General features: G+C 41.1%; 1 protein-coding gene across 2 annotated transcripts in view; it reads left to right on the forward strand.

The window, feature by feature from the left end:
- Positions 1 to 27,699, forward strand: part of zcchc7 (zinc finger, CCHC domain containing 7) — a 64,825-nt gene that overhangs the window by 19,845 nt on the left and 17,281 nt on the right. For both annotated transcript variants that reach the window (XM_032563733.1, XM_032563734.1), the window contains exons 4-6: positions 24,388 to 24,443; positions 24,694 to 24,831; positions 24,935 to 25,105. In XM_032563733.1, the coding sequence (XP_032419624.1) occupies positions 24,388 to 24,443; positions 24,694 to 24,831; positions 24,935 to 25,105 (365 nt within the window). The remainder of the gene's footprint in view (positions 1 to 24,387; positions 24,444 to 24,693; positions 24,832 to 24,934; positions 25,106 to 27,699) is intronic.

A 27,699-nucleotide genomic window follows, 5' to 3' on the forward strand; every position in this document is an offset into this window, starting at 1 on the left:
CGGTGAGGTAAGACAAGTAGATGTGGTATGAAGGGATCTCGGAGAAGTGCAGAAGCAGGAAAGGGGAGAAAGGGAAACGAGGAGGAGGGAGGAAAGGGAGAGAGGTTAGGGCTGCAATGCAGAGATTAGCATACTGGAGGAGCATTGTGGTTTATAATTTTTGTTGCATTGAATCTCATAATGTAAGCAACTGTGGATGGTTGTGTTCATATAGCGCCTTGAAAAAGTATTAATATCCCTGGAAACTTTTTAAACTTTTGATAATAGAAGAATGTTATTTGGATTTCATGTTAGACAAACATAATTATTAAGTGGATGGAAAATGATAAATGTTATAAAATAATTTTATTTAAAAATAAATTATATATATAAAAAACAAACAAAAAGTCATTTTAGCTGGAAGGCAATCCTCTCTCCAGGATTCAGCCTCTTAACAAATTTTCCCTCAGAATTTGTTGAGTCATTCCCACGGCATGATGCTGCTACCAACCATTTTTCATTATGGGGATTGTGCTTTTAGTGTGATGTGCAGTGTAAGTTTTCTGCTACTGCTTTGCATTTTGGACAAAAACTCGTTCTTGGTCTAATCTAACCAAAGCCTCTTCTATATTTGCTGCTTGCTGTACAGGGCTCTTCGCAAACTATTGATTGGTAAATTTGTTTGAATTTCTCTTAACAATTCATAAATGCCCGAGTTTTAAATTGTAGTAGTAGACTTGTCAACATTGTATTCAATTGTTCAATTGTGCTTTGAATCTCTACAGCTATTTCAGAGTTACTTGGAGAACTTTGTTGTTTCTTCTTATTTGGATTTACTTTAGTGTAGGTGGGCAGGAATGTCTTGGTTATTTGGGAGTTGTGTCAAATACTTTTCCCATTTGGAAGAAAATGAACACTTTGCAAGATATCCAAAAGAAATAGTTTTCTGCCTCTGTCCACCTCTCTGGTTCCAGGCTGAGAATAAATTACATCCAGGTGGACTCTATTAACTAATTAGGGGACTTTTGAAGGTAGTTGGCTGTACTGAATTTTATTTGCGGGGAAACAGGACTTTTCTGAATTTTATTTGTAAAATAAGGTGGATGTATCCCTTTTTTTTACTTAACATTTATGCATCACTCTTGGTTCTGCTTAAAAAACAAAAAAAAGTTGACACCTTCTGTCATTAAAAAGGCGGCTTTAAAGTGTGGGAGTTATACCACCATTTTTTTTTTTGAGGTTTTGAAATGACAATCTACAACTTTTTAACACCGTGGTATATCTTGATACCTAAGCCTACAGCACGCACACACACACCCGCACGCACGCACGCGCACCCTCTACCCCCACACACACACGGCCACACACACACACGCACACCCACACAGTCCAAAATCTTCATTCATGATGGGACTGCCAGCGTCTGCAGTGTGGTTCTCTTCTGCACGCTTGGACAGAGCGCACTGTGGGAAAACCCTGCATTTATATTATGCAGTCCAAGTTCAGATGGGCTTGTCAGGAAAGCTGCTGTTTTTATTACCTGTCAGAGGGCGAAAAAAAACAGTGGATGGATGCAAAAGAGGGGAGCAAATTAAACGACACTAAATGAGACCCCCTATCTCTCTGCTCTCATGCCATTCCTCCCAGCGCCGCTGACACACGCAGACTCTGACAGCACGCTGTTGTTCAGCTCTATCTGTGGGCTACCTTCAACTGGGGTTTATCTGTCAGTCAGATGCGGCAATTATTTTGTTCGTCACCAAGTCACATCTTTAGCCGGTATGGAATCAGCTGAGCCAGGCGCAGGCTCTTGGGTGGGAAAAGAGGTCTCAGGTTTTTATTGAATGAATTTGATGCTGATTTGACATCTATAAATGAATCAAAGCATGAAAATGTGCATTAATATGTTCTTAAAGATGATTTATGCATCATTTGAGGAAGTGAGGGAAGACCTTGGTGTTTCCTTCCATTACTTCCCCACCCTGCAAAGGCTCTCCCCCTTCCTACCCTTTTCAGCCAGGCATAACCTCTGCCATCTGCCCACTCCCCTCCTCTTACCATCTTCCTCCCGTTTTCCGTCTCCCCTTTTTTTCCCTCCTCCTCCCCCTGGACCTCTCAACACCTCCCTCCTCCCTCTGTTCATTTAGGACCTTTATGAAGGCCTTTTTGCTTGCATTCAGTGGAATATTAACTCTTGTTATTAGAGATTTCTGTTGCTGTGACACAAAATGGAAGGATGAAGGATGCTGGTAAAATTTCTAGGTGTTACAAAATGGATTACCACTTTCTTTCTCATATAATTTTCTACAATATTAGAGGGTGAATAATAACGAAGGACTGTAGTTCACATCTAATGCAGTTGTGGGAGATGTAGCAAAAATATAGTTTTTAATCATGATTCTTCATGTAAAAGCATAGTTCCTAACCACAAAATGCATAATAATTTATAGAGAAAAGAACATATTTGAAATGATTAGTGTGTGCAAATTTATCATTGCTATCATCTCAGTACTTGTCATCGTTTCATCGCCCATAATCATCCTAACACACGGATAATAATTACAGTATTCAGCTCAAACAAACAGTGGACCGAGCATTCACACTCTTATGCTTCATAAGGTGACAAGAAGCTGTTAGCAATTTACTTTATATGCAAACACACACACACACACACACACACACACTCATTGCTCTTTATTGTAAATGTCTGACAGGAAGTTGCCTGGGATCTTTTACCTTTATGCTATAAAACAGCATAAAGTTAACAAACTGGTAAAAAAAAAAAAAATTCTGTCCTGCTGAATGCAAGCAGATCTTCAGCTTCAATGATATTACCAAAGCTAGTAACAATCTAAGCAAACAAACTGGAACATCCTTATGAGTGCAAACAGAAGCTGAAAGTCAACTTACTTAGCATCAGATGCTGCTGCTGAAGGCTAATGGATCAGACTTTTAGAAAAGGTTCTCAGGGATAATTTTTTGTTTTATGATTTTGTGTTTTGAAAACATTGTACTTTTATATAAAACTCAAAGGCTTGGTTTAGGTTAGTTGTGTTAATATTCAAGGATTTTATGAATATAAACAATATTTAAGTATTTGAAATTCTTTGGTAACACCCTGGAGTTACCGGCGAGGGAACATATTAAACTTATCAGGCATCAATTTACACCTGATGATGTATTAGACTACTTATTAATCTACTGTAATTTACATTAGTTAAACTACACCAAAACTGACTGCAGCCCATGGCCCACATCTTTGTAATCCTGAGTATAAAGTCTAAACTACAGCTAAATAATAGTTGGTTCTCTTTGCTGATTAAAATATTCAGTCTGGATACATTGACTTTTGTTTTTATTCTTTACCAAAAATGTAAGACTGATTTCAGTGTAATTTTCCTGACTGTCAATAGCTATTTTTATTGCTAGTGGTTTTAGAAGTGTTAAGGTATGAATTAACACTCCCTAGAACATGATCACTGAGACTGCTTGTTATAAATGTTAACTGCGTCAAAATAAGATTAAGTTTAACATGTCAACTTCAAATCATTTTGTTTAAAAATGGAAAAATCATGTTTTACAGTGACTGACTTGTCACACATGTGGAGTGACACCTCCTTTGCTCCCAATATCAATAATTCAGGACCACTCACAACAGGAGGGCTACATGAGATATATTTTTTGCTGGTTTTATCTGTTTTAGTTTTAATTAAGGGCACTTAAAATGAATACCAACAGTTTAAAGCTTTAAAGCCTCCGATGAACAGTAATCAGTGACAAAACTCTATTTATTTAAAGTTTAGAGGTGTATTTCAGAAAAAAGTAAAGTGGAGTAGTGGCAAGATTTGCATTAAAATATGATTTAAAATGTTTGCCCCTGGTTATTTTCTTACATTTTGACGGTTAAATGTTGCACAAAGTTCAAACTGGTACCTGCAAAGTGCGAAGGACAGCTGAATGATTCATAAACTGTATTTGAACGAAGCGATAAAAGAGCCATATTGGGTGCCCCTCTTCTAATCCTCTATTGTTCGTTGTCTGTCCCCCGTCCCACAGAGGGGCTGCTCTAATTAAAGACTAATAATTGTATTGTTTTTTCAAGCCTATTGAGACAGAGATTCTGCTCTTCAATCATTCTCTCCCTCCCATGTACCCTGGCCATGGAGGGCTATCTCTCTGGATGAAGTCTTAAAAACATGCTGTGAATAACTCTTTGGATGTGTGTTTTTGCAGTTGTGTATGTGTGTCTGAGGGGGGATGAGGGAAAGGAGGAATGAAATGGGTAAATCTAAATTAAAACTTTAAAGCATCATTATTTAATTACCCCAAAGGCTATGGATTTGAAGGATTGAAGGGTGGCTTTGTGTGTGTGTATTTGCTCACACAAACATGTGCTGCTATCCAGGATTATTTCACTTTTTCAATTTGCCTTTTCTGCTCAAAGTGTGTGTGTGGGTGTGTGTGTGTGCGTGCGGGGGTGAACCTGTGTTATTGGTTATTGGTTGCCCAATCCCATTGCCCCCTCCTTCACCTCCATCCTGCACACACGTACATGCAGACACACATGCTGAAGCGCCGCCAGATAAAAAGGCATTATGGTAAATTCCACTTAATGACAAATTTTTAATTTGGGGAACAGGGCCTGGTGAATGGAGCTTAATTACCGGGGCCAAAGATCCCTCGGAAAAATAACCCTCTCGACGTGCCCAACCTGCCCGATAATGGAGCGCTCTGCAAAATGGTTTAGATTAACCAGCTCCGTTTATCTCGCCTCCTGCAATCCCCCCACCCCCTCCTCCTCTGTATAATAACAAAAATAACAATCATGAAAATTCTATCTGCCTCCCAGCCCCCATCAGCCCGCTCCCCTCTCTCGCCTCTCTGCCCTCCCGCCCTCTGCCTGGCTCACTCCCGCAGGAGGAAATTCATCAAAATGAAATTGAGGTTGCAACTCAGTGGTTTTATTAAAATATATTTCCCCCTTACAGATGACAACAGACTGCATATTTGTGTTTTGGTGCCAAAGACAAAAGGGACAGCAAGAAAAATGTGGTCATTGTTTTTATTGGAGGTATTTTGTCAACAAAAAGAATTACTTAAATTATAAAATGTACACACTTGTTGATTGTTGGCTGTTTGGCCTTTTCACCAAATGACATGAAGCTCCACTCTGACCTTCTTTTACATATAGGGTCTTGGCGTGAAACCCTGTGCTATATTGTTTTGTCATTTGAAAAAGTAAAAATAACTTTAAAAATAAATAAATAAAGTTCAAACTAGTGCTCCAATACCGCACCTTTTCTGACCCATAGATTCAGAAAATCCTTAGTTCTGCTACAAGCCACTGTTTACCAATGCTGTTTTCTTCTTTCATCCAGAAGAAAGTATCAAAATAATTGCTGTATTTTGATACTATTTAGCATCATGTGTAAAGTTTTCTGAGTTTTATTACAAGGTGTAAAACATATAATCTCCATGATGGTTTGTGAAGAGCAAATATAACAACACTGCAATTTCTCCTTGGTACTAAGAGTGAGATGTCTTGAGAGAGCAAAAGTTTTTGCAGATAACAGGAAGGCTCAATGGTGAACAGGAAAGTTTCTCTTTTTTGGAGATTTTGGTGGCTTTTTGAAAAGCTAAAGTTTTAGTAAGGATCTACAATTCACTATGAAATACACACAGACATCTGTTTTAGAAACGTTAGCCTTGCTAAATGTGATAAATATGTCATAGCTCATCTGAAGCAGTGGGTACACCATGTTCAGACTAAAACAGAGCTCTTCAACAACCTGCTTCCTGTTGTGTCAGTGTGATCTAATTTTGTTCAACTACTGACTGTTTCATGCATTTTTTACTGTCACATAATATATCATGGAACATCTGAGCATCTTTAAGGTATGTAAATGAGTTATATGGTCAGTCAGATCATCTGTGAACTACTTGTTCTAAGCCTGTCTTAATTAACGTCAGACCTGGGAGTATGCCATTAAAAATGTCTTGAAAATGATGAAGTGTTTTACATGTTTCAGAGAACACATTGTTGAATCTGGCCTGAATGGGTTAATAAAAACTGATTATCAGCAGACTGATGATAATTTTTGTGTTTCAGATTAATAATCATTGCTAAACACACAGTAAGCGGATATTAAAAAGACACAGTGACTTCCTGTCTTCCATCAGACCTGCAGATATGTGTTGGCCTGGCTCTGGGTAACATTAGATCTGGTGTATGTGCGCACACACAAGTGCACACATGACACCACTTTTACTTTTCTTGGCATTCTTTGGTCCCTGTTGTTGTGTACCCTGATTGGACCGTGTGGTTGCCATGCGGTTGCCAGGCCGCGCCCCTGCTGTGTGGTAATTGGTGTCTGTGGTGTTGCCGCGTGGCGGCGGAGGTTTGACTGACAGCTTTGGCCACCTGCCCTGCCCTGGCTGCCAACATGGTGCGGAAGGGGGTGAAGAGGAAAAGGAGGAGGTGGCACGGGCGAGCAGAGGGTGAGCGCTTGACATGTCACAGGGGGAAGCATGGTGGGGGGTGAGGGGGTGCTTACATATCACATCATTAAAGATGAGGTGCACTGAAGTATGTTGTTTGATGTACACAAGGAGGAAATTAGATTGGAAAGCCATACACAAAAAGCCCACTGACCTGGGTGAAGGCATTGCTTTTCACATTAGTTGTCCAAAAACAAAAAGTGGCTGAAATTCTTGAAATATTTAAATTTATCAAAAAAATGTGCATCTGTTTCAACATATTTGATATGATCATGACTAGATTATATCAAATTAAGCATGTTATTGGTAGCTGAAAGAAATGCAGGGCAGTTACCATAACAGATGGTGTATAAAGAAATGTAACAACTTGGGTTTAAGTTTGGAAATGTCTGGGCGTGCCGTGGTGGCGTAGGGGTTAGCGCGACCCGTATTTGGAGGCCTTGAGTCCTCGACGCGGCCGTCGCGGGTTCGACTCCCGGACCCTACGACATTTGCCGCATGTCTTCCCCCCTCTCCTTCCCCTGTCAGCCTACTATCATATAAGGGACACTAGAGCCCACAAAAAAGACCCCTGGAGGGGTAAAAAAAAAAAAAAAGTTTGGAAATGTCCACTTTTAATTATTTCAATTACTATGTAAGAATAATAATTATTATTGCACGTGTTTATGGCCAAAAAAAAGGGGAAAAAAACCCCCAAAACTTGAGAATGTGGTATGGCCCTTTAAGTACTACGTGTCAATTTATAGGTTTAATCTGATTTGTTGTGTGTTTTAAACTTAAAGAGTTCTATGTTTTTGAAACTGAAGCATGTACATTAATAGAGATATTCCTTTGTTTGGTTTCTTCAGGTCAGCTACTGGTATTACAGTTAACCGAGGTTTTGAAAAGTTGCTTTAAAAACAGCTAAAGTTATTTAAACTGTTCTTACGGTGCCATATTGACAGGTTTTTCTTCATCTACCCCACCCAGTGTTGTGCACTGCTGGTCAGTTTGCTGAATGTAGGTGTAGCAGTGTGATGTTATTACACTAGATTGTAAAGTGAGAAGCTATTCCGGTAGGAAATTATATGAGCACCGACAGCTTTTATTTTGAAAAGACGACCAATCCATTTCAAAACAGTGGGTAACTTCCTGTCCCAAAATTATTATCTTTATTCAAATTTAATATGTTGTGAATAAAACTGTGAATTATTACCTTTAATGTTTAACATATTGAGTTCATAGATTGTTGTTTAAAGTATCAGTTCGAAATTTAAAAAGAAAAGTTATCGGGTCATACCATTATAATCTGTGAAAGGTTTTCCCACGCTTTCCGTCGCGCTCTTTCTGTTCGGATTCCGTGGGAGAAGGTATGAAGTTTTGCTTTTTGTGTTTAATAAGTGTATTTTAAGTGTAATAAGGGTTAGTTTTACTACTGTTTTTGTAAAACAATGGGTGCTGAAGCACTTAACCTGCAGTTAGCAGTTATCTAGCTGCTCTTCTGATACATGAAACATTGCTCCATCCATGTGCTGAAAATAGTATTGTTCATGATTAAACAGGCGCTGTGGAACACTGTGAAAAGAAAAGCCTGTTCTTGATTACTATTTTCTGCCATTTGAATGCAGGTATGTGATGTTTCATTATTATTTTTGGTGGGATTATTTGGTTTAATTATTCTGTTTAATTATTTCTTTTCTTATTCATGTACTGTTTAAGATTATTATGTCCATGTTTGGGCTTAGTTATTAATTAGTGTTGCAATTGTTTTTATTTTGCAAGGTAAATGTGTTACTTTACACAAGTCACACGCTCTTTCTGTTCGGATTCCGTGGGAGAAGGCGCTGTGGAACACTGTGAAAAGAAAAGCCTGTTCTTGATTACTATTTTCTGCCATTTGAATGCAGGATCATTAAAAGTGATTTCCAATCAGCTGTGGTCTGGCTGTGGTCACTCTTCTACAAGACACAACGCAGAATCAGCTACGCTACAAAACTGGTGCCGTGACCTGTCGTCTGGTCAGCTGAAGCCGACCGCTGGTGTTGTTGGTCGACGCCTTCTGGTTCCATCTGCTCCTTGGAGACGCTGTCAGTGCTGAGTTCTTCGGACACTGTTGGTTGGGTTCTTTTTCGTTTTTTTTGTTTTTTTTACACTGGACTTGGTCATGTCTTATTCCCATAAAGGACAACAGTGAGGACTCCTCATGGAGGGTCAGAATGTGAATGAAATGTCAACTCCTAGTCATAGAGAATTTTCCATGGGTAGGGGGAGAGGGGTCTTGCAGCTAGCAGCTGCTATGCAGTCTACTCCAGAAAATCCAGGGGCTTTGGGCTCAAAATTTTCTGGGTCTAGGAGGCAAAAGAGGTTTGATGACCTGCCTAGTCAAACTTTAAGTTTCACTCCAGGTTTGAGCCCAGTGACTCCTTCGTCCTCTCAAGCGTTTTCTTCTGATGGAGAAGCGGCCTCTGCCCGACTAACTGATCTAATCAGATCCATTGGGTCAGAAATAGGAGAGTCCATCAAAATGTCCTTAATGCGGAACGCCGCTTCGGAGCCTTCACCTGTCTCGACCCTGGATCACAACAAGAACACTTCACAATCGTTTCAAGGTTGCACTACTGTTATTGATGCATCAAAACTTAATCTTGTACTACGCTCTGATGTTGATGTTCCACCCTATTTCAGGGGTGACAAGTCTGATAAATGTTCTGTTTTTGAGTGGGAAGACCTCATGCGAGTCTATCTTCGACAGAAAACTTCCACTGATGCTGAACAGGTTGAAGTGGTTATGAACAGATTGATGGGGAGGGCAAGAGATGTTATTAAAGTTTGGATGCGTAGTAATGCAAATGTTACTGATGTTTCTATTATCTTTAACAACCTCAGGCAACATTTTGGTGACACTGTTCATTCAGACCTGCCTCTAGCTGACTTTTATGCTAGCACGCCATACACAAACGAGGGACCTCTTGATTACTGGATAAGGCTTAACAAAGCTGCAGAGGTGGCTGAACGGTGGTTGACTAGTAAGGGGGAATTAATGACTGACCTGAGTTCACACCTGGTTCTCATGTTTATTCGCCATTGTCCTGACAGAGAGCTGGCGCTGGTTTTTAAAACCAAGCCTTCCCGCGACTGGACAGCTAGTGAAATACAAGACCATTTGGATGAGTATTTAAGAGACCATATGGTTGTTCAGAGCCATGGGAAACAGAAAGTGGCAGTTACTACTCTTTCACATGAGGGGGCGGCTGTCAATGAACAAACTGTGTTGCCCACTGCTAGACGTGTTTCGGAACCAGAGTGTTCCAAAACAGACATTGAAAACACCACAATGGACAGGGTCTTGAGTCTATTGGAGACTGCTCTTATCAGTAACACACAGGCTATAAGCAACAGGCCCAATAAGCAGATCTCTAGACGCTCACAGAAATGCCAGGTTTGTGGCAACCTGCAACATGATACTAGGTCACATTGTAGGATGCACAGATTATGCTTTCGATGTTTCTCTCCAGAGCACATCAGTGTTCACTGTACTCAAACTCAGAAACCGCAAACACACCCAATTGGTCAGAGACAAACTGATTCGCCTCAGGAAAACTAGATGGCCCTCATTTAGCGGGGGATGGTGTGGGCCTCTGTAGTGTTTCCCCCAATTTCGACGATGACATCCAGACTGTGTACATGATGGCTTGTGATACAGTATCTAATGATAAAACTGTCATTTTCCAAAATGTGGCAAAACTGCCTATCAGTGACAGCCTATTTTTCACTACAGTGTTAGTTGGCAACAAGATTGAGCTGCGGGGGATGTTAGATAGCGGGTCTATGGCTACATCTGTACGTGGAGACATGATCCCTCAGCTACGTGAGGCAGGAGTAGTGATGGGAGAGGTAATCCCTCCCACTAATATTGTTTTGGTTGGGTGTGGTGGCAAACAGACTATTCCAGTGGGCATCTGTGAACTGAAACTTAAGCTGTTTGGGTTTGACTATGTTGTTCCAGTTTTGGTGGTTGATGGTCAGGCTGATGAGCTCATTGTTGGCACGAATGTGATGAAACCGCTCATGAAACAGTTTAAGTCTGACGGGGCCTATTGGCGGATACTGAGTAGACCTGACTCCACCTGTTTGGATGAAAATAGCAAGTTTGTCAGATTTTTGGCCAACCTCGAACGGTGGAGGGGGGAGGAAATCCCGGAAAAAGTTGGGACTGTCAAACTTAAGAAGGCTGTGACTCTTGAACCGATGAGTGAGCATGTGGTGTGGGGCCGCCTGCCACCTAAGACTGAACTCTCTGTGGGGAGTACTGTTGTTGTTGAACCGAGCACTTCACGCTGCGTGCACCGTAGTGTGATGGTCGGCAGAGTGGTTACTCCACTTTGGGGAGGAGGGTGGCTTCCTGTGAAGGTCATCAATCCTACTATGTCTCCAATCGTGTTGAGAAGGAATGCTAAGGTGGCTGACGTGTATCCATGCATTGCCTTGGAGGATTTTGATGGTGGTTTGGAGGTGAGAGTACATCAGAATGTGTGTAGGGCAGGAAGCTCTCATGGCAGCCTTACAGCTGAGTCAAGTCGCAGTGTTAGTACAATAGGTGGACCTGACAAATTGGCTGATTTGGGGTTGCAGAATCTGTCTGTTGGCGACTGTGAAGTTTCTGAACATTGGAGAGAAAAACTGACTGACTTGGTTGTACAGTATGAAGACGTGTTTTCGAGACATCACTTGGACTGCGGTAAGGCTGCTGAGTTTTGCCATCGCATCAGACTTACCGATGAACGCCCTTTTCGTCTGCCTTATCGTAGGCTTTCTCCGGCTCACTACCAAAAGTTGAGAGAGACTTTAGATGATATGGAAGAGCGTGAGATCATCAGGAAGTCGAGCAGTGAGTATGCTTCTCCACTCGTTCTTTGCTGGAAGAAAAATGGTGACTTGAGGTTGTGTACGGACTTCAGATGGTTGAACGCCCGTACAGTCAAAGATGCGCACCCTTTACCGCATCAAGCTGACATCCTTGCAGCGTTGGGAGGTAATGCATTCTTTAGCTCAATGGACTTGACTTCGGGATATTACAATGTCCCTCTTCATGAGGATGATAAGAAATACACTGCTTTCTCCTCTCCTCTCGGACTGCATGAGTATAACCGCATGCCACAGGGTCTGTGTAACAGCCCGGCCACTTTTATGCGAATGATGCTCACGATTTTTGGTGACCAGAACTTTTTAAGCCTTCTTTGTTACTTGGATGATCTGCTGGTTTTTGGCAAGTCTGAGGGGGAAAGCCTGCAGAGACTTGAGATGGTGTTCCAGCGGCTAAGGGAACATAACCTGAAGCTGTCTCCGTCCAAGTGTCAGTTTTTGAGAAAGTCAGTCAAGTTCTTGGGTCACATTGTTACAAGAGAAGGTATTGCAACAAACCCTGATAAAGTGCAGGCAATTGTAGGCGTGTCAGAAGCGGATCTTATGGAACCTGATGGCATCACGCCATCTCCTAAGAAGATTCGTTCTTTTCTTGGAATGGTGGTGTATTATCAGCATTACATTGAGAACTGTTCTGTGATTGCCAAGCCACTATTTCAACTGACTACAGGGACTGCCAAGCCACGGAGGGGAAAGGGCAGAAAGAAACAAGCTTTGTCGCGTAAGCTTGTCGCGGCTGATTGGACCCCGGAATGTAGTGAGGCAATTAGGACTTTGAAAGCTGCATTGACGGAGCAGGTTCTTCTTGCCCACCCCGACTTTACAAAGCCCTTTCTGCTCTCTGTTGATGCGTCATCTTCTGGATTAGGAGCTGTGCTGTCACAGGTACAAGATGGCCACAACATTGCCAGGCCTATTGCCTTTGCTAGTAAGTCGTTGAATCATGCTCAGTCCAAATACCCGGCTCATAGGCTTGAGTTTCTCGCCATGAAATGGGCGATTCATGATAAGTTTAGTCATTGGCTGCGTGGACATAAATTTACTGTTTGGACTGACAACAACCCTCTGAAATACATTCTTACCAAGCCGCGGTTGGACGCTTGCGAACAGAGGTGGGTGGCCAAACTGGCCCCCTTTGATTTTGACATTCAGTATATTCCAGGGCCGCGAAACGTTGTGGCAGATGCATTGAGCAGGGAACCATTTGTTCAGCACAAGATGATGCACCGTTTGACGAGGATTCCTTATGGCACTCTGTTGGAAGAGGCCAGAGGTTTGTTGGTGGAAGATGTTCAGAACACGTTTCGCCTTTCTCGGGAAGAGTCTATGGATGAGAAGCGCAAGCTCACTTCTTCCAACCAGGGCTCTGTCACAGGCAGTTTGAACGTTAAGGACAAAGGTGGAAAAATTTCTCAGGATGAGGTGTCAGCCTTATTTGAGTCTCACCGATGTTGGAGTGAAGGTGCGGAAATGAGGGCAACCTGCTACACCCAACAGCTGGAGACACTGTTGCCAGTGGGGCAGAGCCCACTGCCTGTCCTCAACCATGAGGAGTTGTTTGATAAGCAGTGTCAGGATCCTGTGGTCAGTCGGGTTTCTTTCTATGTGAACAGGGGAAGTCGACCATCCCGACGTGAGCGCATTCATGAATCGCGGGAAACAAACCGTACATTGCGACAGTGGGGTAAACTCACGACACGGCTGGGTGTATTGTACAGAGTTTCTAAACAGGTGGTGAGCAAGAAGAAAGTGTTTCAATATGTGGTCCCAGTTGCTTTGAGAGGTCAGGTGTTGAAAGGAGTGCATGATGATGCAGGCCATCAAGGTCAACAGCGCACACTGTGGCTGGCCAGACAACGCTTTTACTGGGATTCAATGGAACACGATGTCAAAGAATATGTGAGTCATTGCAAGAGATGTGTTCTGAGCAAAGCACCCGAACCTGAGGCCAGGGCTCCGCTTGTTTCTGTTGTCACATCAGCACCACTAGAATTGGTTTGTATTGACTTCTGGTCGGCGGAGGATGTCAATAACAAGTCCATCGACGTTCTAGTGGTGACAGATCATTTTACCAGGCTCGCATGTGCTTACCCATGTCCAAATCAGTCTGCCAAGGCGGTGGCCCATGTGTTATGGAATAATTTTTTTTCCATATACGGGTTTCCAGCTTGTATTCATTCTGACAGAGGGGCTAACTTCGAGAGTTCCCTCATTGCCGAGCTACTCCAGATGGCCGGTGTTCGTAAGAGCCATACCACCCCTTATCATCCTGCGGGAAATGGCCAGGCGGAACGTCTAAACCGCACTCTGGGTAGCATGATCCGTGCTTTGACTCCTCGGGCAAAGGCAAAATGGCCTAAGATGCTAAACACACTAACTTTTGCCTATAATTGCACTGTACATGAAACTACAGGTTTTCCACCCTTCTTTTTAATGTTCGGGCGAACTCCTAGGTTACCTGTTGATGTGATGTTTGAAAGTGTTCTCTTAGACGGAGAGACTGCTGACATGGACAAATATGTTCAGTCATTGGGCACGGACCTCAGGGAAGCAATGACTTTGGCTCAGCGGCATGCTGAGAAGCAGCAATTGAGACAAGCCGAGGTGTATAACCGAAAGATTAAGGGACATTCTTTGGAGAAGGGAGACAGAGTTTTGATGGCTAACAAAGGGGAACGGGGAAAAAGAAAACTGGCTGATCGTTGGAAGGATACGGTTTACATTGTGGTCCATAAGAACAGTGAACTGAACACCTATGTTATCCGTCACCCTGTTACGGGACGAGTTAGGACAGTTCATAGGAATCTGATCATGCCTGTAAACTTCTTACCTTTGCCATCATGGGATGATTCTGTGACTCAGGTTTCTTTTTCTAACACAGTTTCGGAAGGTGGGTCGTCAGATGACGTAGTTCCAGGTGAGCGGGACAGTGACGCTCGAACAGCTCACTGGGTTTCCTCCCTTCCAGAGTCTAGTGTGGTGATGACCGCAGGTGAAGTGACAAAAGCTAGTGGATCTGAAGCGATTGAAGGGAATGATGATAGTGTTCAGGGTGGAGGGATCGTGTCTGTCTGTGGGGACCATAGGAGCATTTTGGATGAGGCGGATCATGGGTCGCAGAGCTCACACTCTGAGGATAACGTTAGTGATCGGCTGTCAAACTCTGTCAGCATAGGCTTACACCCAAGTGACACTGTAGGTTCAACCAAAGCCATTAGTGGTACACATGTGTCTGGATGTGACTCAGTCGTTCCGGTTGTACCCTCAGGGATTCCTTCGGTTGTTCGAGGGGAAGGAATACGGACAAGACTGGGTAGACTTATCAAACCTGTTAACAGGTTGATTCAGACAATGTCCACACAAAGAGTTAAGATTTTGTCATAGATCCTTCAGGGGTCATTTATTTTGTTATATGGGTAATTTATTTCTTTTTCTTCTTTGTTGGGACTTCTTTCACTAGGGGTCTGGTCATAATTTTATTTGGGTTGTCCATTGCACTGGACACATTTGGGTGATTTTGGGTGTACTCTATGATAGATGTGTAAGTGGCATGTCTTCTATGGTGAGGTGGGGACTTAGCTACCCCTCATCTTCCCTAATTCTTCATTGAATAGCTCTTAGCTGGTCGACCATTTTGGTCTTGTATGGAGGGTATACTTGGGTTACATGTATTGTGGTCAGGTTTGTAAATTTATTTTTTATTTTTTTCTCTCCTGGTGTGTTTATTTTTTTGTGTTTTATTTTGTTTTTTATTTGGGTAGCGTGCCCGCAATCTAGTGTAAAACAGTGGGGGTGAATGTAGCAGTGTGATGTTATTACACTAGATTGTAAAGTGAGAAGCTATTCCGGTAGGAAATTATATGAGCACCGACAGCTTTTATTTTGAAAAGACGACCAATCCATTTCAAAACAGTGGGTAACTTCCTGTCCCAAAATTATTATCTTTATTCAAATTTAATATGTTGTGAATAAAACTGTGAATTATTACCTTTAATGTTTAACATATTGAGTTCATAGATTGTTGTTTAAAGTATCAGTTCGAAATTTAAAAAGAAAAGTTATCGGGTCATACCATTATAATCTGTGAAAGGTTTTCCCACGCTTTCCGTCGCGCTCTTTCTGTTCGGATTCCGTGGGAGAAGGTATGAAGTTTTGCTTTTTGTGTTTAATAAGTGTATTTTAAGTGTAATAAGGGTTAGTTTTACTACTGTTTTTGTAAAACAATGGGTGCTGAAGCACTTAACCTGCAGTTAGCAGTTATCTAGCTGCTCTTCTGATACATGAAACATTGCTCCATCCATGTGCTGAAAATAGTATTGTTCATGATTAAACAGGCGCTGTGGAACACTGTGAAAAGAAAAGCCTGTTCTTGATTACTATTTTCTGCCATTTGAATGCAGGTATGTGATGTTTCATTATTATTTTTGGTGGGATTATTTGGTTTAATTATTCTGTTTAATTATTTCTTTTCTTATTCATGTACTGTTTAAGATTATTATGTCCATGTTTGGGCTTAGTTATTAATTAGTGTTGCAATTGTTTTTATTTTGCAAGGTAAATGTGTTACTTTACACAAGTCACACGCTCTTTCTGTTCGGATTCCGTGGGAGAAGGCGCTGTGGAACACTGTGAAAAGAAAAGCCTGTTCTTGATTACTATTTTCTGCCATTTGAATGCAGGATCATTAAAAGTGATTTCCAATCAGCTGTGGTCTGGCTGTGGTCACTCTTCTACAAGACACAACGCAGAATCAGCTACGCTACATAGGCTACTAAACTTTTCTGTATTTTGCCTCTGCTTTGGAGATGTTTCTGATTATGAGTGTAGTTTGACTGGTATATTGTGGAAACTAGTGTTGGTACAACAAGCTACATGCAAGAACGACTGTAAATCAGACTGCAGGATTGCTACCTGCATTGCCTAGCTAATTAATCAGCTAATATCAGCTTGCTAAATCTCTGTGTTAATCTTTAAATAGCCTGACTGTAAAATGTTAATATATGCTGTGCAGTAGGTACTTAGAAGCTATTAAATTTAGCTGCTGTTTGGTCATTTTTAAGTAAATTGTAAATCATGCATCAAGATCAAACTGGCAAAACTAAAGTGTCATAGAATTTAAGTGAAACGATCTACTTCATGAACTTTAGGAATATGTACACCACTTTTGTTTTTAATGCAATTGCTTAGATCATTTGACCCTTTCAGATTTTTAAAAAATATTGAGATACATTGAAGGCGTTAGTGTATTTACTCCAGGTTATCATACAGTGACAATCTCATGCATAAGCCCTACAATTTTAAATCTGTTTGAAAGAGAAGTTAGACATGGGAAACATGAGTGTCAGTGCTTCGGTGTTGATGTGCCACACCAACAGTACTATAAAATATTTTTTTGAAACTAATGTTAATTTTAAGCTTTCCTTTTTTTTTTCTTTTTTACCAAATTGTCTTGGATATAAGTATTTGACTCACTGATGCAACATTTCCTTTACCAGGTTCACTCCAGACTGGGTGTCAATATCTGATAATATTATTTAACTTTATTTCAAAGGGCCATGCATTCATTTTCTGCATCCTAATAATATATTTGTCCAGCTACATGCTCTCTCCCTGCCCTTGATGTCTGCAAGGTATCCGCGATGTGAAATCTCACAGAGATATTGATATGATGCGAAAGTGAGAGAAATGTTGCAGAATTGGAATTGATGTTGTAAATAAAATGTTTAGCAATATCATAAGTCCATGCTTACCTGAGATTGTGTGGCTCTACTATGTTCTCAAACAAAAGTGTGAATGAAAAAACGTTATTATACAGACACTGTAATTATGTGTCAAACATGCAGAGAAGTTAAGAGTCAAAAGGACAAATGTCAAATGCACTTCTTCATTCTGTAACAGAACTACAACATAACAGAACCTTGACACTTTTCAAATTTTTATTGGTCTTACATTGTTTTTTTTCTTTGTTTTGCATAGTTAAACTAATCTTAATATTAAACGATGACCTCTGTGAGATTACAAATAATGATTTCACTCACTCAAACTCAACTCAATTTATATTGTATTATATATAATATTAATAAATACCTCTGAAACTTTGCTACCCTTAGCAGCACCAATTGCCATCAAGAACGTTACATCGCTGTGGTGAAATTTTGTCTCACTCTTTTTTTGCAGCATCTTATGCAGATTTAAGTTTGGGCTTTGACTAGACCACTTCATGTTTTATTCATTTATTTTGAGACATTCCGAGTTGGCTTTGCCAGTGTGCTTTGGACACACTTCATTACCAAAATGCACCAACTAGTGGCTGGACATTCTCCCTCAGGATCCACTACTAATGAGCTGAGTTCATGGTTCCATCACACATGACAGGTAGTCCAGGTTCAGAAGCAAAGCAGCCCCAGATCATGTTTTGATTCTAGATGTGACATCCTTTACTTAAAATACAGTGCTAGGTTTATGCCGTATGCAATGGGACAAAAAAAAAATCCTATTTTGTCTCATCAGAATGTTTTTCTAAATGTGACACAGGGCTTTGTGCTCTATTTGGTCAGCAATTGTTTTCTCGTTTGAACTCTGCCATTGAGGCCATTTTGCCCAGTTACTTTCTCAGTTTTAAAGAAGGAACAGTGATCTGATCTTAGGCATGTGAGGTCAGTAGTGCTTTATCTGCTTGGCTTGGATTTCTTTGTGATGAACTGGATGTGTCATTAATGCATTTTTGTAGCTGTCCTTCTTGGAAAGGTTTACAACTGTTTCTTGTTTTCCCCATCTGAGCCTTAGAACATCTGTTTAATCATATCTATATCCTAGTAGATGTCAATAAGTTTGACTCTTATGCATTTAATTTCTTTTTATCTGTGTGTTTAGGTTTCTGGCATCCTTTAGCCTACTTTGTGTGGTCAGACAGTTTCTATTTAAAAGCGTTCTTGATTGTACTTGTCTTGCAGTAATCAGGCCTGGCTGTGATAAATGATTAACCAAACAGTGTGGTTCATCACAGTTAGAAGATGATTTTAGTCTTTCACACACGACCAGTTGATTTCAGATGGTGTTTTCCCTAATGAACAAAATTGAGAAGTTTTATTTGGTATTTTCTCATGTTATTTTTTTTAATCTAGTATTTAAGTGTGTTTGATCTTAAACATTTCAGTGACAATAAGTCAAAATCAGACGAAATTCCTGTATGTTTTCAGATGCTTCTGCCCCTTTTTCTCTGTTACTCAGCTTTCATGTTCTTTATCTCCTCCTGGCCCCTCCTCATCTTCTCATTGTTTATTTTCATCTCACTTGCTCAGTTGCTTCCTTCTGTTTTATACTCTTTTGCTGTGTTTCAATCTCACTGAGGGGAAGCCTGTATGGCAAGAGGTGATGTCCCAGCAGAAATGCTTGTTTTTTTGTGCTCACACACACACACACACTCCCACACACCCTCACCATTGTCATGTATGCTGTTGCTAATCCTGCCCTGTCGCTTCAGTATCAAACATAACCTATGTTTGGGGTGAAAGGCCGCTGTTTTACTTCTTGTGTGTGTGGGGGTGCGCGTGCATGTGTGTGTGTGTGTGAACGCATACTGACTGGTGGATTAATGAACCTGGGCGGATTGGCTTGCTGTGCCTGGTTAAGTGCTAGGACAAGAGAGTGGGAATCCAATCCAGGCCTCGGATTTGGTTTAAATGGAGGCCGATTTTAGGCAACAACAAACTGAACATAGACAAGCCTGAGCGTACGGTCGGTCTCTGCCTCGTCCTTGGTTTATCAGACTTAAACCATCCTGTCTGAACCTTATCCTATTTGTGTGTGCGCATCACCCCAGGAGACCCGGGTGTTCATGGTTCATTAGCCACACGTACACTTCCGTTCTGCTCTTGCTGGTAAAAGGGACAGATTCACACCCACACATACGCGCACACACACTCAATTCCTCTGTTTTGTTTTGTTCTGCCGGCTCTGATGAACAGGCACGCAGCTTCCTCCCCTCTCCTCCTCGTCTTCTAGTAATCAGGGTACCTCTGAGACAGACAGGTAGCATCTGTCGCCTTCTCTCCCCTGATCCGGCCCTCCCTCCGTTTCTCAGTCTCCCTCTCTTCCATGCCATTGTGTTGCATTACCCTTGACGATGGAGTGATGAGATAATGAACAAGTTATCCTCCAGAAATAGTCAGCCGAAGTCCCAGAAAGTGGAGTGAATTAGACTTTTTCTCAAATTTCTACCGGGTGACTCAGGCGCTGTTTGGCACACTGATGTCAGATGGTGATGGCAGCCACCTTAACATCAAAGATCGTTGGGCGTACACCTCTTAGTTGGGTGCAAGGAGTGCCTCCCCATTAGATCTGTTGAAATTGAGCAGTTGCGGTCGACACGGCGGAGGCCTCTCGTGAGTCTGTTCAGCTGCTCGAAGAAGCTGCTGCCATCTGCTTTTTCAGCTCCAGACTCCTTCATATCCGCCGGGCCACGATGGAACGAGGCTGTGATGGTTGGGTTTTGAACAGGGCCTCCGGGGTGATTAGCATATTTTCACCCTGTGTACAGACAACAGACCAACCCACCCACCCTCTCCTTTCCTTTCCTCTCCTTCACCCCTCCACCCATGTGTTTGATTCCTCGGCCGTGACAAAGAGCTTCACCCTTTATCTACGTGTGTGTGTGTTGGCTCGGTGAGATGGGGGTGGCCTTTAGATTAAGGGAAAGCTTCCTGCTCTTTATTTGGGGAGTCCCCCTGGGAGACGCCTTGGGAACAACTTTCGTTGAGTCACTAACGCCTACTTACATTCACACATACACGCCTGCACTTCAGCACACACACACACACCCACCCACACACCTTTCACCCCTCTTTTTTTTTCAGCTGCCCATTGACCGGGTACTGGTTGTTGTGTAACACCAGCTAAGCGTGCAAAGAGACATACACATGTCCCACAGAGGCCCCCTAGTCTGCTCATAGTAGCCCACCATTGGGAGACCTCTTTGCTCTCTCCTCAATGTAAACTCACAATCACTAACTGGAAGGAAATATCTTACTTTGCTGTGACAATAAAAGTAAAAACAGATGTACTTTTGTAGATATTTAAAAAACTAAAGTGAACTTCTGCTGAAATTACACATAAGCAGCTTTATTGAGTGGGCAAATGCTGGGAGGTACACTTTGCGTCAAACCCACTTGGTTGAAAATTTATGGATTTTATTGGGGAACTATAAAGACGTAAAACTGTCAAGTCAGTTTTTGAAACTGAAATGGTTAAACAATAAAGTTCTGAACATTTCTACTATATAAAATAGAGCTAAAGCCACAGGAACATCTCAATAAATTGGAACCTCATCCAGTACTTTATTTGTGACTAATTAAATTGAAAAAGTGAAATTCCTATATCAGAAAGCTTTATTATAAAGTAATGTGTATTAAGCCTTTACGTCTGTTCAATTTGAAGATGTTGACCTACAGCTAATACAGAGTCGAAATTCAGTTTCACTGAAAGGCTTTTTCTTAGAATTAGGTTGTGAAGTTAAAACAGACCAAATTTCTTTTGTTTTAGGTCAGTTACCAAAATAATTTCTATTTACTAAATGCCACAATAGCAAGAGAACGAATGTGCCAGAGGTTTATATCATGTCTTCAGAATTATATAAACCTACTTTCCTCAGTATTTGGTAAACTGCATGACTTAGCTTTTGAGTTTTCTTCCTCAAGCTAATCACAATAGTTTACTTGAGATCTGGCTCATTCCTCAGGACATCAGGGTTTTGTGATGGTCACACCAGAACATTGACTTTGTCGTCATGAAGCCACTTTGTAACCACTTTGGCTGTATGCTTAGGATTATTATCCACATGGAAGTTCCATTTGTGCCCAAGCTTCAACTTCCTGTGTTCTGTTTTTATTTGTTCCTTCAATATTTCTACATAATGTTCTTTCCTTTTGACGCCATCTATTTAATTAATGACCAGGTCCTTCTGCTACAAAGCACCCCCATAGCATAATGCTGCCACCCCCATACTTTACAGTTAGGATGGTACAAGCATCCCTGTTTTTCCTCCATATTTAACAATGGTCGTTATAGTCAAACAGTTTCACTTCACTTTCATCAGACCGCAGAAAAGTCTCCAAAAATTAAGATTTTTGTTGCTGTGTGCGTTGGCAAACTGCAGTCTGGCTTATTGAATATTGTTGAATCATAAATCTTGGCTTGATTTATCATATGCAGCTTTTGCAGCTTGCTTATTTTTAAAGACTAAGAATAAGAATAGGTCCACATAAGAGCATGTAAGATATACTGTAGTACATCATTCACAGCCCTTAGAGCCTTTCCTAAATTGAGGCATTTAGGAAAGGTAAGGCACTTTTATTGGCATTGCATATTTTCAGAAACAAGGCAAAGTTCTTCACATGATTAAAAGCAAAATAAAACAGCAACCAAAACACAAATAAAGCAAAGCAATAACATGATAAAAAACAAACTGCAGTTGATAATCTAGTTATAATTAATCAAAGATAACTCTTATTTAATTTTAGCCTAAATTTAAAGGAAATCAGTGTTTTGGCAGTTTTCTGGAAGTTTGTTTCAGATTAGTGGAGGATGAAAACTGAATGATGCTTCTCCAAGTTTGGTCCTGGGGATGCAGTGTAGAATTCATCCAGGAGGCCTGAGTGGTCTGAAAGATTGATACAACAACAACAACAGGTCTTTAATGTATTTTGGTTCAAAGTCATTCAGTAATTTGTCAACTGTTTTTAGTGAGAACATGAACAGCAACGTTCTGGATCACCTGCAGCTGATTGTTTGGTTTTTTAGGGGGATTTGCGAAGACACTCTTGCAGTAATCAATGCGATTAAAGCCAAACACATGCATGAGTTTCTCTAGATGTCATTGGGGACATTATTCCTTTAATTCTAGAAATGTTCTTCAGGTGATAAAAGGCTGACTTTCTAATTGTCTTAATGTGACTGAAGGCTCAGATCTGAGTTCATCACTACGCCACAGATTTACACTCATTTTAAAGAAACTCTTCGTTATCTCAAATTCATCAAGCAAAATTGTACTTCAGGATTTGAAGCACTCACTGAGTGTTGGTGACAGCATGGGGTTGCTGGTTTTTGTGATGGTGTCTATGTGTGTATTTAGAGGTGAAGGTTGAGGCAGAAAGAAACCCCATCCAAACAGCAGCCATTTTAATTTGTTTGACAGGGAAGAGAGGTGATAACCTCCCTCTGCAGCCGCTCACCCGGGGAAGGGGTGGAGGGGTTAGAAAACAAGGAGAGGAGGCAAAAGCAAAAGGAAGGAGGGTTGAGCTGCATAGCGATAAGAGGGCTGGTTAGAGAGAATCTGAAAGAGGACTGGAGGAGAGAAGGGTGGAAAGGAGAGTGTAATATTTGATTATGGCTCAAGGCTGTGTGTTTATACAAAGGCTAAAGACTGCCAACCAGCTAATCGCGAGAGGTCGATGTGTGTGGGTGTGTCTGTGTTCCTGAAAGCATGTGTGGGTCATCGCTATCAGCACATAATTTTATGCCGGCTACACGTGTCTGTGTGTTTGTGCTTGTGTGAACGTTAGGATTTCTGGATGTCGGTTACAGTTCTGTGGGCCTGAGGAGAATACGACGCTCTCCCTCAGGGTGCTGTTAGTGCCACTCTCATACAGATGTGCCGGGCTGCCATTGTGTCAGTTTCACTGTGGGTTTGTGTGTGTGTGTGTGTGTGTGGGGGTGCGTGTGTGTGTGTCCCCTCTGTCACAGGAAGCAAAAGTCATCCCAAAGGATTTAGAGTTCCTAACAGGGTTGTTTGGTTTTGTGGAGTTTATAAGTTGTGGCTTGAAGTGAATCCTGATTCAAATGTGCAGTAACATATTTTTTAAAGATTTATAGAATAGAATAGAATAGAATTCAACTTTATTGTCATTGCACTGTCACAAGTACAAGCAACGAGATGTAGTTTGCATCTATCCAGAAGTGCTCTACGAGATATAAATATTTATTTACAGATGTACAAGACTATGTATGTATGGACTATAAGGGGTTATAGCAAAGAGATATAGATGTTGTGTATAAATATAAATATGGGAGCTGTATGCACAGATTTATTTACTGGTACCAAGAAAAAAATGGACAAAAATAAAGCACAACTGAAAAGGACACATGTTCAGATACACCAGTCTAAAACCTGAAAAGTTTGTGGTTCTTTTGTTCATCTCCTCTTTACTCTAATGCCTCTCAATAAAATCCTGCATAACCAAGTGCCACCTAATTAGTTAAGAGTATAAATAGTCTAATGTCACTTTACAGCTGTTCTGCGAAGGCCTCAGAGGACTGTTGGAGAATGAATATTAAAACGTATGTGACACAACAGCAAACTCTCCAAACCAGCTATCAGAGCATTAGACAACAGTGTGCTAACTCTGGAGGAGCTGCAGAGCTCCACAGCTCAGCCTGGAGAGTCTTAGTCCTACATTGCACACAGAAGGTCTTTATGGGGCAGTAGAACAAGGAAGGAAACTTTTGTTTTATGCCTTGTTTATTTAGGTACAGATAGACTGATTAAGACTGGAAAAGAGATTCACCCTCCTGCATACCAGTGACCCTAAATATATGCAAAGAGCTACAATGGAACGATTTAAGTCACAACATATTCATATGTAAGAAAGGTCTGGTGGAAAAATAGCTCAACTTTCTCTTGCAGTGAAAGGTTGTTCTTTAAAGTACAGACTCATGTGAACCAAGTCTTTAAAAACATATTTGCAAACCATTTATTCTTTTCTTTCCGCTTCCCAGCCAGGCATTACTTTGTGTTGGTCTGTTCACTAAAACCTGTCTGTATTTGACATCCAGTGTGACACTCCTCACTGCTCATCTGGAGTCCATACAAACAGTGGTATATATCAAAAATAATTAAATACAGTCCAAACTTGTTGAAAAAACATCCAACCCTCTGTCACTTTAAAATGTTTTTGGTTTTTTTTGCATAAATGTTTGTGCTACAATTAATTTAACATTTTTTCCTTTTATCAGATGCTGACGAAGAAAAAGAAGAAGGAAGTTGGATTGTTTCAGAGAAAGATAAGGAGGTTGGTGCTGATTACCAAATTGAATTAATTAGCTCACTTTCATAGTGTACTGTCACATTAATCTCCTTTTGTTTTCTGAGATTATTTTTAAGTTTCCTTTGACAAATAAAAATAGTTTGCCGTGAGAAGATTCGTATTTGAATTTTTCTGATGTGTATGTCTTCCCTTTCTTTGTGTGAATTAAACATTTACATCTTAATGTAGAAAATGAAACGTCCAACTGATAATCAATCTTTTCCTGTCATTTCAGGCTCAGATCTTTAACAAAGGCCAGGGTGTCAGGATCGCAGTGCAGCGTATGTCTAACCGATACTACACTGGGAAGAACGTTCACTGCAGAAACTGCAACAAGACAGGACATCTGTCAAAGAACTGTCCTCACCCCAAAGTAGGTTTGTGCTAATGTGCTGTAGCATGGCCATCTTGTAAATGATGAATGTAAAAATGCAAGCAAACTTGCTAACTGCATTATGCTAATTGTGTTTCTGCAGAAAATGATGGCTTGCTTTCTGTGCGGCACTATGGGTCACCAGGCCATTAACTGTCCCAATAAGCACTGCAACAACTGTGGGCAGCCTGGACACCTCATCAGGTTCTGCAATGAGAAATCTTATTGGCACAAACAGTGCCATCGCTGCAACATGAGGGGACACTTCTTCGATGTGAGTAGAGGGCCATGATTATTGTCTTTTCACTTTTCTCTCGAGATGTTACACTTATTTTCAAAATGTTGTTATCCAAACCAACATATCCTTATTTAAAGACACTGAGTGGGCCAGAATATCAGAACCAGTAGAAAGTGACCGTTCCTGCTGGTATTGCTATGTTTTTGACTGAGCTGCTTTGATATGTTGAATTTATCTGTCATACAGAGTATCATATAGTGATCCATAAGCATGTCTGGTGTCCCTAAGCATGTTTCAAAGTTATTGTTGTGAGGCTGGAGGACAAAAATGCAGCTTTTTGATGTTGCACATGGATTGCACATGGATCCATGTGTAACATGGATGTCTTATGGACCATTCCAGATACAGAAACTGGTGCATTTAGGACAAATCTCATGGTTCGCACAACATTCACAGGTGTGGGAACCGTTAAAAAAACAATATGTCCTGAGATACAAGAAAGGGTTCCTGTGTCATGGTGCTGATAAGACAAATGATCCAGCTGTCAAGCTAAATTATTGGCAATCCATTTAGTGATGTTCAAAGGCATCTCTCTGAAATACTTCTTCCAGTTTTTGCATGACATCTTAATGCAGCATATTCATATGGATTACACTAATACATTAGTCAATAAGCTGAATTAAATACTGAACTAATTACCTTTGTTGATTTCAAACCGTCTTCTGTGTCTCTATGCAGTTTTTTGTTGTTTGACTTCCATATTCATACAGCTAGGCTCGGAGTCATCTCTACAAATTTAGATGTAAAGTTATTTTCATTAATCCAAGATTTCTAATTGGAAGTAACACATGTATGTTCCTGAAGATATTTAATAAAAATGAAGGCAGAAATTATTTATAGTCTCCTTAATAATCAATGGAAAGGCCTTTCCTTGGTATTGCAGCAGTCAAGCCTTTATTAAAGTTGCTGTAGTTTCCTGTTTCCACTGGTATTTTCTGAATCTTTGAGGATGAAAGGCCTCCTTGCCTTTGCCCTAATCGTTATCTCCCTCCACAGAACTCTGGCTGGTCCACTTGAAATCATTAATATTGCTTGCAGTCAGAAAAAAAAGATTGGCCAGAGCTAAAATAATACTTTACATCTAAATCTACCAGCCTAACTGCACATGCAAAATGCTGTGTTAAAATGGACATTATGATTCACGTGCAGGTGTTGCCAACTAGATGAGCTCATTACCAATCACATTTAACCCCTCAGTCTCTGTAATCACCCCACTTCTCAGTGACCAGAGGTCAACTCACATTGCTGCTCACATTAATAGGTACTTAAAGAATTACAACTTAGGTATTCCAGCTGTTTGTGTCTGAAAGATGCATTTAAAGACCATTAATGACAATTATCACAGTGCTCCATCACTAGCTGAACTAGCTGTAGTATTTGTGTATTTGTACACAAATACCAGCCTTGGAGGAGGAGTAACTGAATGGAAGAAACAGTCTGCTGCTGCCCTCTTTTTCTTTTTTCTGTCTCGCTCTCGCTCCCTCTTCGTCAGTCAGTCATGTACTGTGCTCTGTGTGATGGATGAGTAACCAGGTGAACACCAGAGGGAGAGGGTACACCAGGACACACACAAGCCAATTTCTCTTTTTTTCCCCTCTCTTTCTGTCTCTCAAACTCTTCTCCAATCTCGCTCATCTTCTGAATCAGATCCTTCTGTGTGTCTCCCTCTTCTTACCTCTTCTCACCTCTTCTACACATCGTACCACAAACAGCACAAGTCCAAAGATGTGCTCTGATATAATTACTTCTCACTTGCAATGCACAACTTTTCTTTTTTTTTCTTTATCTCCCCTTACACTCATAAATTACGCTGAACATATTAGTGTGTGTCTGTTTGTGAGAGAAAAAGAGTCAAGTCTCAGTCCCCTGGGCCTTTCTGTGTCTCTCATTAAAGACAGACGGTTGATGGAGCGCGAGTGTGTCGCTCGCCTCGCCTGTCGCCCTCGACAACAGCACACTACCCCGGCGGTTTGGAGGGATGGAACAAATAGGAGGGGGGATACAAGCGGCGGGGACAAGAGGGGTTTGTTGAAGGAAAAAGCTAGATTAAAGGTGGAGAAAGATGCAGCCGTAGAAACTCATCGAAGTTCTCTTCTGTGTTTGAGTCCAAACAGATCCAATTCCCCAACAAAAGAGGCTTCAGGATAAATTTAAATCCTTATTAATTGCATTTTATTTCATATAAAATTGATCGAGGACCTCTAGTGTGCAAAGACCAAATTAAAATTGGGCTGTTTCACCTTCAATCTGAATTATGTCCTCACTCAGTAGGTATGCAAGTAGATAAATCCCATTGCCTGCGGCGACTGCGGCATTTTCAATTTCCCCGCGGGAAGCGGCAGTGGCGGGTACAGGATGTCGGAGTGCTTGGGGAACAGCGTGGAGAAGCCCCAGAGATAATGCTTTATCCACACCAGCAACAAAACAACCAACTGACTCACTGACTGACTGTTTCTGAGTGACTGACGGCACACCAACACCGATACAGAGAGCACTTCTGAGTAGGTTTAGGGAAAGATGTGGGAAGGGACTGAGAGATTCAGGGTGGAAACTGAAAAACAAACCCTGGT

This window comes from Xiphophorus hellerii, chromosome 5 (assembly GCF_003331165.1).
Source record: "Xiphophorus hellerii strain 12219 chromosome 5, Xiphophorus_hellerii-4.1, whole genome shotgun sequence".
NCBI lineage: Eukaryota > Metazoa > Chordata > Actinopteri > Cyprinodontiformes > Poeciliidae > Xiphophorus > Xiphophorus hellerii.